Source organism: Galeopterus variegatus, unplaced genomic scaffold (genome assembly GCF_000696425.1).
Source record: "Galeopterus variegatus unplaced genomic scaffold, G_variegatus-3.0.2 Scaffold1669, whole genome shotgun sequence".
Lineage (NCBI taxonomy): Eukaryota > Metazoa > Chordata > Mammalia > Dermoptera > Cynocephalidae > Galeopterus > Galeopterus variegatus.
In genome coordinates, this window is record NW_007727780.1 from 32,194 (window position 1) to 44,672 (window position 12,479).

General features: G+C 54.5%; 1 protein-coding gene across 1 annotated transcript in view; it reads left to right on the forward strand.

The window, feature by feature from the left end:
• Positions 1 to 12,479, forward strand: part of MYO7B (myosin VIIB) — a gene marked incomplete at its 5' end in the record, with an annotated part of 54,698 nt that overhangs the window by 30,287 nt on the left and 11,932 nt on the right. The window contains 9 exons of the mRNA XM_008578355.1: positions 593 to 811; positions 2,090 to 2,260; positions 3,330 to 3,539; positions 3,697 to 3,864; positions 5,499 to 5,626; positions 8,070 to 8,196; positions 9,350 to 9,469; positions 10,513 to 10,686; positions 11,536 to 11,763. Coding sequence (XP_008576577.1) covers positions 593 to 811; positions 2,090 to 2,260; positions 3,330 to 3,539; positions 3,697 to 3,864; positions 5,499 to 5,626; positions 8,070 to 8,196; positions 9,350 to 9,469; positions 10,513 to 10,686; positions 11,536 to 11,763 — 1,545 coding nt within the window. The remainder of the gene's footprint in view (positions 1 to 592; positions 812 to 2,089; positions 2,261 to 3,329; positions 3,540 to 3,696; positions 3,865 to 5,498; positions 5,627 to 8,069; positions 8,197 to 9,349; positions 9,470 to 10,512; positions 10,687 to 11,535; positions 11,764 to 12,479) is intronic.

The following is a 12,479-nucleotide window of genomic DNA, read 5'->3' on the forward strand; positions in this document are numbered from 1 at the left end:
AGTTTGGATGCCGATCTGTGTGACTTCCAAGCCCTTAAGCTGACACATTGTTGGTCTTTGAGAAGCCAACAAGGATCAGCCCAGGGGCTCAGGGATTGCTGTAGCCCAGGGGAAGTTTGCAGCATACAAGCGGGTGTGCATCCATTTCGTATTTCCCTTTCATTTTAAAACTACCCTGAGAGACTAGCCTGATGGAGCTGCCCAGAGTCCTGCACACAGGTGTACTAGCCTCCAACAAGTTGGCTGGACTAGGCTGGCAGGTGTGAAAAGCAAAGCCTCTGGAATCCAGTCACTCATGTGTAATCCAAATCAATTATTTCTGTCCATAGCCCCCAGGAGGCCACTTTATTATTTATGCTATTATGCAAATGCATATTTAGCACTTATTTGCCTGTCAGGCTCTGTTCTAAGTACTTTACATGTAATAACTCAATGTGCTCATGCTCATAGGTATATACAATTTTAGCACCAGCCCTTTACCAAAAAGCAGGTGACTATACAGCTAATTTGCAAGGTCTCCTGGGGAATGCCCCTCTCCGTTCCCTCAGGAAGGCCTTTTCACCATAAGCCCACCTTCCTCTTGATTCCACAGATCCTCATGGGCTTTGAGCGTCTGCAGGCTATTGCCCGGAGCCGCTGGCTGGCGAGGCAGTACCAGGCCATGTGGCAGAGGATGGTCCAGCTGCAGGCCCTCTGTAGAGGCTACCTGGTGCGCCAGCAAGTCCAGGCCAAGAGGAGGGCAGTGGTGGTCATCCAAGCACACGCCAGGGGCATGGCTGCCCGGCAGAGCTTCCAGCGGCAGAAAGCCAGTGTAGGTGATCACCCAGCAGGTGGGGCTGGTGGAGCTGGCTGGGGCCCAAGAGGATGAGGGCAGGTGGGAAGAGTGAGCAGCAACATAGAGTTCTCATTAGAAGCCCCTTTGGAAAGTCCCCACCCTCAAGCCAAGATGTTAAAATCTGTTCCAGTTATTCAAGAACACAGCAAGAATTCAGGAGGCAAATTAGGAGGTGCCTCCTGGACTGAAATTTAGATACCACGAGAGACACACCTTTCCTCTCCCTGTCCAAAGGCAGTCCTGCAGTGACCCATCACGCCATCTGGGAAGCCTTGGCCACCAGCCGCGAGCTGGCAGGGTGTAGCATGGGCGAGGCATCAGATCAGCAAGACCGCATTATACCTGGAACCTGGAAGTCAAGACCCTTGGTCCCTTCCCTTTAGCCTTGGGGATGGTTTCTGGGCAAGGATGGTTGGTCCTTCAAAAGGCACAGGAAATCTGGGCCAGATGAGCTATAGGAGGCCACCATGCCATGGTGGAGAGCAAAGGCTTTGGTTGCTGGGCTGTCCATGACAGCTCAGGGGACAGAGAAATGCCCAGGGGAGCCATCTGGGAGGCTGGGAGAATAAGGAGCAGGGTTAGCACCTGCATTTTGTAGGCTCATCTCTGCATGATCCCATTTCTTCTGTAGGCTACCTAGACCCAACCTCCTTCTTCTCACTTGGCTCATTTAGAACTTGTGATAAGGCCAGAGGCCAGGATGATGCTTACCTCTGCTCCACTGATGAGAGTTGGGTCTGTGGAGCAAACTACTAGTACAGTGAACAGAGCAAGTGAGAGGACAGACACATCAGCAGTGTGCTTGTGCCCCCGAGTGACACCAGCCTGGCTGCAAAGCAGTCTGACCTGTGCATTAGTTTGTTCAGGCACCAGGGACCTCTCCTGGTGGAACCTTGATGCCCTTTGAATGAAAGAAGTGGGTGGGCTTGAGCAGTGGTTTTACGGCTGGGTTCTGAGGTCCTGGAGTTTGAGGTGGTGCCTCAGGGACCATGTGAGGGTAGGGACGAGGCAAAAACCTCACCTATCCAGGCCTCTGATTGTCTCTGGGAAGGAAAAGCCCTGGCTGGTTGATTGCTAGTCAGCCGACGTTTTAAAATCTTTTATGTTAGCACAAAATATGTTGATCTGGATAAGTGCTGGTAAGACAAGGTTTACTTGGCTTCTGTGAGGTGCTTGCCCTGTGAGGGTAGGCAGAGCTGGGCCCTCTGAGCCCAGCTGGGCCTGTGACAACCTTCCCTTGTGGGATGTGTGCAGGGACTGCTGGTGACCCCAGCTGAAGAGCAGAAGAGCCAAAGCACCCTCCCCACCAAGAAGCGCAAGTCCATCTACGACACCATCACCGACACAGAGCTGGTAGAGAAAGTGTTCGGCTTCCTCCCTGCCATGATTATGGGGCGGGAGGGCCAGACCTCGCCAGGCTCCAAGGTAAGACAAGCCTGTTGTTCGCAGTCTAGCCCCAGGAGGGGATGGAAGCACTTGCCCAGTCCCTGACCTCAGCCAAACTCTAGGCTCCTTGAGAAGCTGAGACAGCTGGGGGAGCCGTTGGAGCAGGTGGCCACGGTGTGCCGCAGCCCTGGGTGGTCATGCAAGAAGGGCAGCAAGCATGGGTTTCTGTGGTCAAGCCCTTTTGAGTCAAGCAGGTTTCTCAGCTGCAAGACTTCCCAGAGCCTTTACAGTGTGAATGCTACTGGGCTCTCACTCATGCAGCATCTCCTGCATATATTTGACTCCCCAGCCGCCAGAGGACCTTGGAGGCTGCTCTTCTGCAGAATGTCTTTTGAGTCAAGCAGGTTTCTCAGCTGCAAGACTTCCCAGAGCCTTTACTGTGTGAATGCTACTGGGCTCTCACTCATGCAGCATCCCCTGCATATATTTGACTCCCCAGCCGCCAGAGGACCTTGGAGGCTGCTCTTCTGCAGAATGTGACTGTAGAAGCTGAGGTCGAGGACGATGAATGCAGCAGGAGGGTGGGGTGTCTGAGGGTAGTGGTGCAAGGAAAGGGGAGGGGCCAGGAACAGCAGTGTCCCCACGGTGGTCCTGCCATAGACCCCCCACTGCAGCCTGCTCTGGGCCCTGAGACTTGGTGACCTAGGTTCCCTGCCCCTCACCATGCTCATGGCCTCAGGCCCCCTCTGCCCCTTCACCCTGTGCAGTAGGGGTGGCTGGGACCACCTCCTCCAGAGGAGCACTGCCCCCTGCTCTGTGGGGAGGATGGCACGGGGGAAGTGTAGAGACCCCACCTCTGCAGAACAGGGGACTCAAGGTCACACTGCCAGATAGCCAGCACATGGCAGCCCACCTGAGTGTGGGAGGAGGGAAAGGTGTCCAACACAGGGGGAGTGGACACATGCCACTGCACCTGGTGGACACCTGGGCAGACCTTTCTTGGGCTCTCTGGCCTCCAGAGAGGCTCACATCACTGGTGGCTAGCTGACAGTTTGGCTGTTATCTGAAAGGGCTGCTGACCAATGTCCCTCCCTCTGCTGGCCCCCAGGATCTGGAAGCAAAGACCCAGAAGCTGCCTGAGGTTGACCTGGACACAGTCCCCATGGTGGAAGAGGCAGAGGAGGACATGGATGACCTGGCTGAGTACACCTTCCCCAAGTTTGCTGCAACTTACTTCCAGAAATCGGCCAGCCACACACACATCCAGCGGCCCCTGCGATACCCATTGCTCTACCACGAGGACGATGCTGACTGCGCGGTACCCAGTGGTTCTCTGATTTCCAGTGGCTCAGGCCTCCCCTCTAGAGCCTGAAGTCTGAGCTGTGGTTCAGAGGGAAGAAGGAAGGGTTGGGGTCACTGTGGGTCCCAGTGCTGGGAGCTGGATTCCAGCCAGGCCGTGTGTCTCATTTCTCCAGTCCTCCCTGGCCATATGGAACATCGTCCTGAGGTTCATGGGTGACCTTCCAGAGCCAGTGCTCTATGCCAAGAACAGCCTGCGTGGCAGCTCAGTGATGGAGCAGCTCCGCGACATGCTGGGCAGGGAGAGTGGCGCCCAGCATCCACAACACGGTGAGGCTGCACAGGTGAGTGGTGCACGGGCAGCAGGGAGAGGAGGCTGGCTGGGAAGGGGAGACAAGACCTGAAGCACTTTCTTTGGCATTACCTGCTGAACCCAGCTCCCAAGCCTGGGCACCCAAGCATTTTCAGTCTTTTTTTTTTTGAGGAGGCTGGCTGGGAAGGGGAGACAAGACCTGAAGCACTTTCTTTGAAAGTTACCTGCTGAACCCAGCTCCCAAGCCTGGGCACCCAAGCATTTTCAGTCTTTTTTTTTTTGTTAGCTGGCCATTATGGGGATCCAAATCCTTGACCTTGGTGCACTCTAACCAACCGAGCTAACCGGCCAGCACACATTTATTATCTCACACAGTCTCTGAGGATCAGGAGCAGCTTAGTTGATTAGTTCTGGTTCAGGGTTTCTCATGAGGTTGCTGTCAAGTGGACCCAGGGCTGGAGGGTCCACTCCCAGGATGGCTCACTCACAAGGCTGTTGGCAGGAGGCCTCAGTTCTTTGCTACGTGGGCCTCTCCACAGAGCTGCCTGAGCATCTGCACAACATGGCTTCCCCCAGGATGAGTGACCCCAGAAGGAAGATGCCATGTCTCATCTTGGAAGTCACATATCACTGTGGGAGGGTCCACCTTGGATGCCGGCAGCCACCCTGCATATTCTGGAGGGTGGAAGCAGGACTGGCTTCCCAGAGGTCAGATCTGAGGTTTTCCTTATGGCACGTTAAGTGCAGGAGGTCCCACCATGTGCCCCACTCACAGAGCAGCAGGCAGGCCCCACCACCCTCACGGAACTTGCCAGCTAATGTGTCTCAAGTTCAGTCCCTATGTGGCAAGCCAGCATTTCCCCAGCCAAAGCTGGTGCCTGGCCCTGGACACAGGCTGATCCCAACCCAAGCCCAGTCCCACACTTAGCTCTAATTTTGGCAGCAAATTCTTCTTATGACACCATCATGACGAGGTACAGCCTCTGCCTAAGTAGACTAGCAGGCCCTAAAGGCTGGGGTCAAGCCCCTCCCTGCTCAGCACCAGCCTGGCAGCCTGGGCTCCTCTGATCCTCTGCAGACCTCCACGTGCAGTGGGCAGAGCATCCTCTGATTCATCCACCAAATTTTTCCTGAGAATGACCATGGCTTGGGGCTGTCCTGTGCACCCAGGCTTAGACCCAGCTCCGCCTCCGAGGGCTTTCCTGAGGAGGGGCACAAGCTTTGGTAACTGGCTGGACAGACTTTATCTCTTGTCTTGCATGAGCCTATTTCCTCATCTGGAAGTGAGGATGACGATGCGCACCTGCAAGAGTATAAAGCGAGGCCAAGACAAGGCACTGCACGTTGCTTTGTAAATTGGGCCAGGAAGTGGCTGGGTGAGAGGGACATTTGCCCACCCTAGGTGGCTGTAGGGTCAGCATCATCAAAGTACTGCCCAGGCTCACCTTCCCTCATTAACTGTCTCCTTCCACAGAGGCCCAGCCACAGGGACAGAGTGACCAAGGAGATCTCCTCCATGAAGCTGAAGCGGTCCTCCCGGATCACAGGCCAGGTGAGCCCAAGGCAAGGGGACCTCAGTCTGGCCAGGATTCCAGGCTTTCACTTTTCCTCCATGGCAAATGGGGAGAATCACAGCTACCCTGATGGTCGTCTTTGGGCTTCAAGGTCGCCAGCCAGCTGAACATCGGAGAGGAGGCCTTCGAGTCTGATGGTGCCGTCTCAGACCGCCCCATGTCCAACTTGGAGAAGGTGCACTTCATTGTGGGCTGTGCCATCCTGCGGCCCACCCTCAGGTCAGTCCCCACTCGCCCCTCACCCTGTTCACAGCTTCAGATCCCCTTGCTTGCTTCCAGCCTGTGGCCCCAACACACCTCCTCTCCTCCCAGCTTCCTGTCCTGGGCCTGCAGGCTGGGTCTTAGTACCGCCGATGTTAGGGCCAGCAAGGGCTCTTCGTTTGCTCTGCATTAAGAAAACCCATGGGTAAAACCCAGTTTTAGGAAAACAGACTCATCATGGGTTGGCCATTCGTTTTAGAGCAGGCTCAGTGCCAGCACCCTGTAAATGAGCAAGTCCCTCATCCATATTATGTGTATTTTGCTTCATATACAATTTGCTTTATAGGAATTGGGTTTTCATACAAATTACAAGAAACATGTATATTGCTTTAAGGGATAGACTACTGTATTTTAGGGATTCAATTACTTTAATATTTTTAACCAAATTTTGGAAGTTGTTGGTTATTATTCCTTCAAATATTTTTTCTGCCCCATTCTCTTTCTCTTTTCCTTCACACTCTAATTAAACCTATGCATGTGTTTTGTATATTGTCTCTCAGGTTCCTGGGGTCTGCTCATCTTTTCTTTCTTTTCATTTTCTCTCTGTTCTTTAGATTGAATGGTTTCTATTGATCTAGCTTCAAATTCACCAATCTTTCTCTTTCTTCCGCAATCTGCTGTCATGCCCATCTAGCAATATTTTTATTTTAGAGATATTTTTAGTTCTAGATTTTGCACTTGGTTCTTTCCTACACTTCGATTTCTCTGCCAAGATTTTCTGTTTGTTCATTTACTATGAGCATATTTTCCTTTATGTCCTTGAACAGAGTTATAGTAGTTTTATTTTTATTTTTATTTTTTTTTAAAAAGATGACCGGTAAGGGGATCTTAACCCTTGACTTGGTGTTGTCAGCACCACGCTCAGCCAGTGAGCGAGCCGGCCATCCCTATATGGGGTCCGAACCTGGGGCCTTGGTGTTATCAGCACCGCACTCTCCCGAGTGAGCCACCGGGCCGGCCCAGAGTTATAGTAGTTTTAAAACCTTTTCTGTAAATCCAATATCTGGGTCATCTGGGGTCAGTCTCCATTGGCTGTCTTTTTTCTTGAGGATGGTCATGTTTTTCCATTCCCTCCAGTATCTGGTACTTGAGTGTTATCTCCTCATAAATCTGGTACTTATGGATTGTATTCCCAGCAGGCAGAGGAGGGAAAGTGTAAACAGGTCACAGAGCCTTGACACAGCCTGAAGGGTCTGGAATTCTAAGTGGATTCTCACAGGTGGAGCATGGAGTTTGGATTCAAGCCTATGGGCAGTGGGGGAAAGTTTTAAGCAAGAGAGGACCGTGATCATATTTGACTTCCAGAAATATCTCCCTGGCAATAACATGTTGGGGTGGAGCCTGGGGGTGGGAGGCCAGGAAGGGGCTGTGACGGAGATCCAGAGAGAGATGATGAGGAATGGCCCCAGCAGCAGGAGCGGAGAGGAGGGTTCAGAGAAAACGTGCAGGAGACGGACGGCGATTGGATTGGGAGATGGAGGGATGGGAGGCGTCGAGGATAACTCCCAGGTTCCCGGTGTGGGTGTGCGGTGGGTGGTGATGCCTGTAGCCTGCAGGAGGAGGCGGTGTGCTGGAGCCGATCCTTCCCCGCTCACAGAGCCCACTGTGCTTGTCTTCACCCAGCTCTGTGTTCAGCAAAGTCATGCTGGCAGCTGAAATTGGCCTTAGTGGGAACATGGACACCACAGAAATTGGCATCTGTGACAAGTCCAGGCTTTTTTTCAAGGGAGAGATGTGTGATAAGCATTTACCAGCACACCATTGAGTATTAGGGGAAAGATACTGGCCTCTGGATATATGGGGTTTGACAGAGGCTGGAGTCTGTGGGAAAGGATTCAGGAGGACCCTTGGCCAAGAGCAGACTGGGTGTGTTGGGGAGGAGTTCGTGAGCCTGTGGGGATGGGCACTGGTCAGGAGGTAAGGGGCTGAGGTGTTCTTCCATGAAGTCCCGCTTTTCCCTGCAGGAGAGGGGGGTGGCTGTGTTTAGGAAGGAGGGTTGAGGAAAGGAGCAGATCGGGTTGGGCAAAGGCTGGGCTACTGAGGGCAGGGCTGTAGCTGACAGACCCGGGCGCCACTGCTGGAGGGCCATGCCCCGCTGCTGGAGGGCTGGGGCAGAGAGGCTGAGGGAAGCACACAGGGCCAGGGTGTTGTGGGGCAGAGTGGGAGGGAGCAAGGGCCTGAGGGACGAGTTGATGGAAGGGTGGGCTGAAGGGAGTGGGGACGCGGAGCCTGGAGAGACATCGGAGGTGGCACAGTCCTGGGAGGTGAGGAGGCTGGGGGACCAGAGTACTGAGGGACCCTACCTAGGGGACAAGAGGATGGTGTGCCCAGGCACCCCAGTCTCCTCTCCTCCCCCAGAGCCAGCTCCCAGTCCACCCTCCCCATGGTCTGTGTCTTTCAGAGATGAAATTTACTGCCAGATCTGCAAGCAGCTCTCAGAGAACTTCAAAATGAGCAGCCTGGCCCGGGGCTGGATCCTGCTCAGCCTCTGCCTGGGCTGCTTCCCGCCCTCGGAGAGGTTCATGAAGGTGGGGAGGGCCTGGGGGGAGTGGTTACATCTGGAGCATGGGTGGACCCTGGGTCCATGCCTGGTTCTCCTGCATCTGTAGGCCGGGATGGGCAGCAGTGCCTGCACTTCTCTGGGCCTCAGTTTCCCCATCTGTAAAAGAGGACACTGTGTCTGGCTCCTTCCAGCCCCTATCCAGGGTCTGCAGGACCATTTCACTTGGGCTAAGGCACCAGAATGGCTCTTCAAGACTAAACTGAGACAATAGATTAAATGTGCCTTGAAAAGACAGGAGTCCCAGGAATGGGCCCTGCCTGGAGATGGGCCGCAGTGCCTCTTTGAGTCCTCAGAACTAAAATAGAGGCGGTTGGCAGATGCTTCCAAGTGGGAGAAGCCCCAGGCTTTGCAGCTTTAGTGTAGTTCTGATTCTGACAGTAATATGCAGAACTGCAGAAAGTCTAAAACAAAAATAAGTCACCCCGACTCCCAGAGGTAACTGTCATTAATATTTTCTCTGGTCTTTTGTGGTGTTATAGTGTCATACTTGTGATCATACAGAAAACACTCACTTCCTGGTGGACAGCAGGAACCATGGTCACCCCAGTGGTCTGTTCTGGGCACTCGGGCCATTTCCGGCACCAGGAAACCCTTCCAGCTGTATCTCCCCACCCCACCCCAGGAAGGAATGAAATCTCTCTGTGAGACGAAAAGATTTTCAATACATTTTGTCAAACGTACTTTGGACATTGGCTCCCTGCATTTTTCGCTTTCTTATCTCTATAATGTTCTCAGGTATAAACTTCCCAAATGCCAGCTTCCACATCTGGCTGTCCCAGAGGGTATTGAGCTTGTTGGTGGGCATTTGGGGGCCATCTTCCAATTTCACATCACCCTAGATACCACTGTGATCAAAAAATACATAGGTGCCTTTAGAATAGGTTTGAGTTATTGGGTTAGAGGGCATGCACGTCTTAAAACTATGCAGTATTTAAAACATATTGCCAAGCTGCTGCCCAGAAACATACCAATTTCTGTTCCTTCTCCTGGAGCACGAGAGCATCCATTTCGTGTACCTTTACAAACTGAGTGTGATAATTTTAAAAATCTGTTGGGCAGTGAACAGAAATTGCCTCCATTCTGAGTGTCTTCCCTCCTTTCTCTTCCTCGCCCACCAGTATCTGCTGAACTTCATTGGTCAAGGGCCAGTGGGCTACGGGCCCTTCTGTGCTGAGCGCCTGAGACGCACCTATGCCAATGGGGTGCGCACAGAGCCCCCCACCTGGCTAGAGCTGCAGGTAGGGGCCAGCAGGGGTGGGGTGGGACAGGCCCCCATGGCTCCTTCAGCACGACTCAAGGGGTGCCTTCTCCTACAACAGGACTTGACCTCCTCCCCTCTGTGTTCCCTGTGGTACCTTCTGTGCCAATGGTCCCTGGGAGTCCCGCTGGGGCTCAGCCTCCCCAGGCATAGCCCAGGCTTCAAAGATGCCCTCCCCATCTATAAATTCACATTCCTCTAGGGCCCTACTAACTGCAGGGGAAACCAAATCTGACATATTCATTAGCATTAGGGTGTGAATGACAGCTAATTGCTTCAAGTATTACCGTCCCAAGGGCATCTGCACTTTGTAAAGTAGGCAGTGGTTATGCTGAGTTTGCTGTCCTTGGTGGCATTGCTGTCGGGAGCAGGTGCCACCTCTACCTGCTTTGACAGCTATGTCACCTGCGAGATCCTGAAGTGTCCTCGGGAAGGGCCATTCAGAGCAGCCAGGGTGAAGGGGACATCCCCAGCACTCTGCTGTACCCTCAGCTCTGGGCCCAGCCCAAGCCTGGAAGGTGCTCACTCCTGTGGCCCCATGGTGTCCTATATGGAGAACTGAAGCTAAGTATGTTCACACAGTGTTGTGCACAGACAGGATCAATAGCTTTCAAGGACCCCAGAATGTTCCCAAGTACCGGACTCAGGGATTCCCAAGAGCTCTCGTGAGTCTAAGTCACTTAACCTTGCCAATTTAGAGTTCTCATCTGAAAGTGGGACCATTACAGCCTGCAGGCTGCACCCCAGAGGCTGCAGAGGTGGACCTGGAGAAGCACACAAATCACTGGTGTATGTGCGCAGCATTGCTCTTGTCCCTGATGGCTGTCTGCTCAGCAACAAACAACTGGCCTGAACTTTGTAAACTCCATGCTGAGCCAAGCCAGCGCAGGGCTTCTAAAGGCCCTGCCCTTGGGAATCCAGGGGATGGGCAAGGAGGAACAATGGGTTCCGGGAGCACCAAGGCAGGCAGCTGAGCCCAGGGGCTTCCGGGACAGAGGGGCCTGAGTCTTTATCTGTCCCCAGGCTGTCAAGTCCAAGAAGCATATCCCTATCCAAGTCATGTTGGTGACTGGACAGAGCCTGACTGTCATGGTTGACTCAGCCTCCACGTCGCGGGAGATCTGCCTGCATATTGCCAGCAAGCAGGGCCTCAGTGACCACCTAGGCTTCTCCCTCCAGGTCTCTGTGTACGGCAAGGTACTGACCATGAGTCCCATCCATCGCCTGCCTCCCTCACATGCCCAGGCCAGAGCACCCTGAAGCTCTAGCCCTTACACGTCCCAACCTGGCCACCACCCCTCCCAGCCACCAAACACATGCAGGTGCACACACGGGAAATGCCTCAGGCCAGGCAGCCTGTCCTGCCCAGCTGGCTGTACCTCAGCCCAAAACAACAGCCCATGCAGTGCACACCTTGTCACTCCCCTGCCACATCCGAACAGACCACACACACAGCAGGCACTCACACCAGCAGTCTGCTCCAACCTCCCTCACACCCTGGGGGCTGCACATGCCACCCCTGCAGCAGATATGGGGGGTTGCACCGGCACAGAACCACCTGAATCCCATCACCACCCACCCAGGGGCCTCCACTCCCACACCCACACCCTCATCTCAGATGCACTTAAGCCAGTCAGCCAACCCCAGTGCCATGGTCCTGGTCACATCAGCCAGCATCAATCTCTGCCTTCTTTGGGAGGGGCTGGCAGGGAGGAGAGTTTGGGAGTGATGGACAGGCTGCGTCAGGTGGCCAGGTGGACTCAATATCCACTCAGCCCATGCTGGGTTCCAAGGGTCCCAATCCCTGTCTTCCACATGCAAGTATTGAGGGTGGGCATCCCCATGGGGTGGAGCACACAGCAGCTGCTAACCCCTGCTGTCCTGATTCTGGCCTCAGTTCTGGTCCCTGGGCAGCGGGTGTGACCACGTGATGGACGTTCTTGCCCGGTGCGAGCAGCTGACCCAGGAGAGGGGCGAGAGCAGGCATCCCCATGGGGTGGGGCACACAGCAGCTGCTAACCCCTGCTGTCCTGATTCTGGCCTCAGTTCTGGTCCCTGGGCAGCGGGCGTGACCACGTGATGGACGTTCTTGCCCGGTGCGAGCAGCTGACCCAGGAGAGGGGCGAGAGCCAGCGCCAGTCACCCTGGCACATCTACTTCCAGAAGGAGTTCTTCACCCCCTGGCATGACTCCCGGGAAGACCCTGTCAGCACCTACCTCATTTACTGCCAAGTCCTCCGTGGAGTCTGGTTCGGCGAGTACAGCTTCCAGAAGGTGAGGAGCCTGGGAAGGACCACATTCCAGGGCCAGCCTGGTCTGCAGCCACCAGGAAACACTCACAGAGAAGAGACCCAGCCAGGAACAGAGTGATGTAGAATGTGCAGGATGCAGAGGACAGAGGGAAGGTGGTTGCAGAGGTGCAGGTGCGGCTGTCCCTCCCAAGCCCTACTCCCTTGTCTCCTCCCTTGGGCCCCGGGCCTGTCTGGCCTCACCGCAGTAGCTCTGTTTATGGGGCAGCAGAGCCTCATGGTCAAGAACGTGGCCTTGGAACCCTAGTGCCTGAGTTCATGTCCCACTTCTACCTCCTCCTGGCATTGTAACCTTGGAAAGTTCTGCCACCTCTCTGAGCCTTGGGCCCTCATGTGGCATGTACAGAGTACTGAGAGCCCTTTTGTAGGTGAGATGTGAGAACTGAGGGTGAGCATGTACCTGGAGCTCTGGGAGCAGCAGGTGCAAACCTCCCTGTGCTGAGTCAGGAGGATGCAGTCCTGGAGGCCTGCCTGGAATGGGCATTGGCAGGGAGCAGCAGGGGCAGGGGGCTTTGTGAGGCTGTGGTCCCCCCGAGAGAATGGGCTGCTAGGATCCCGGCACGTGCCGTGCTGGTGCCTTGCACAGCATCCTGCCCAGCTGAGTCCTTGTAGAAGCCCTGAAGGGGTGGCCACTGGTCTCCCTTGACAAGTGAGGACAGAGCTAAGACAGGGGGGAGGCCT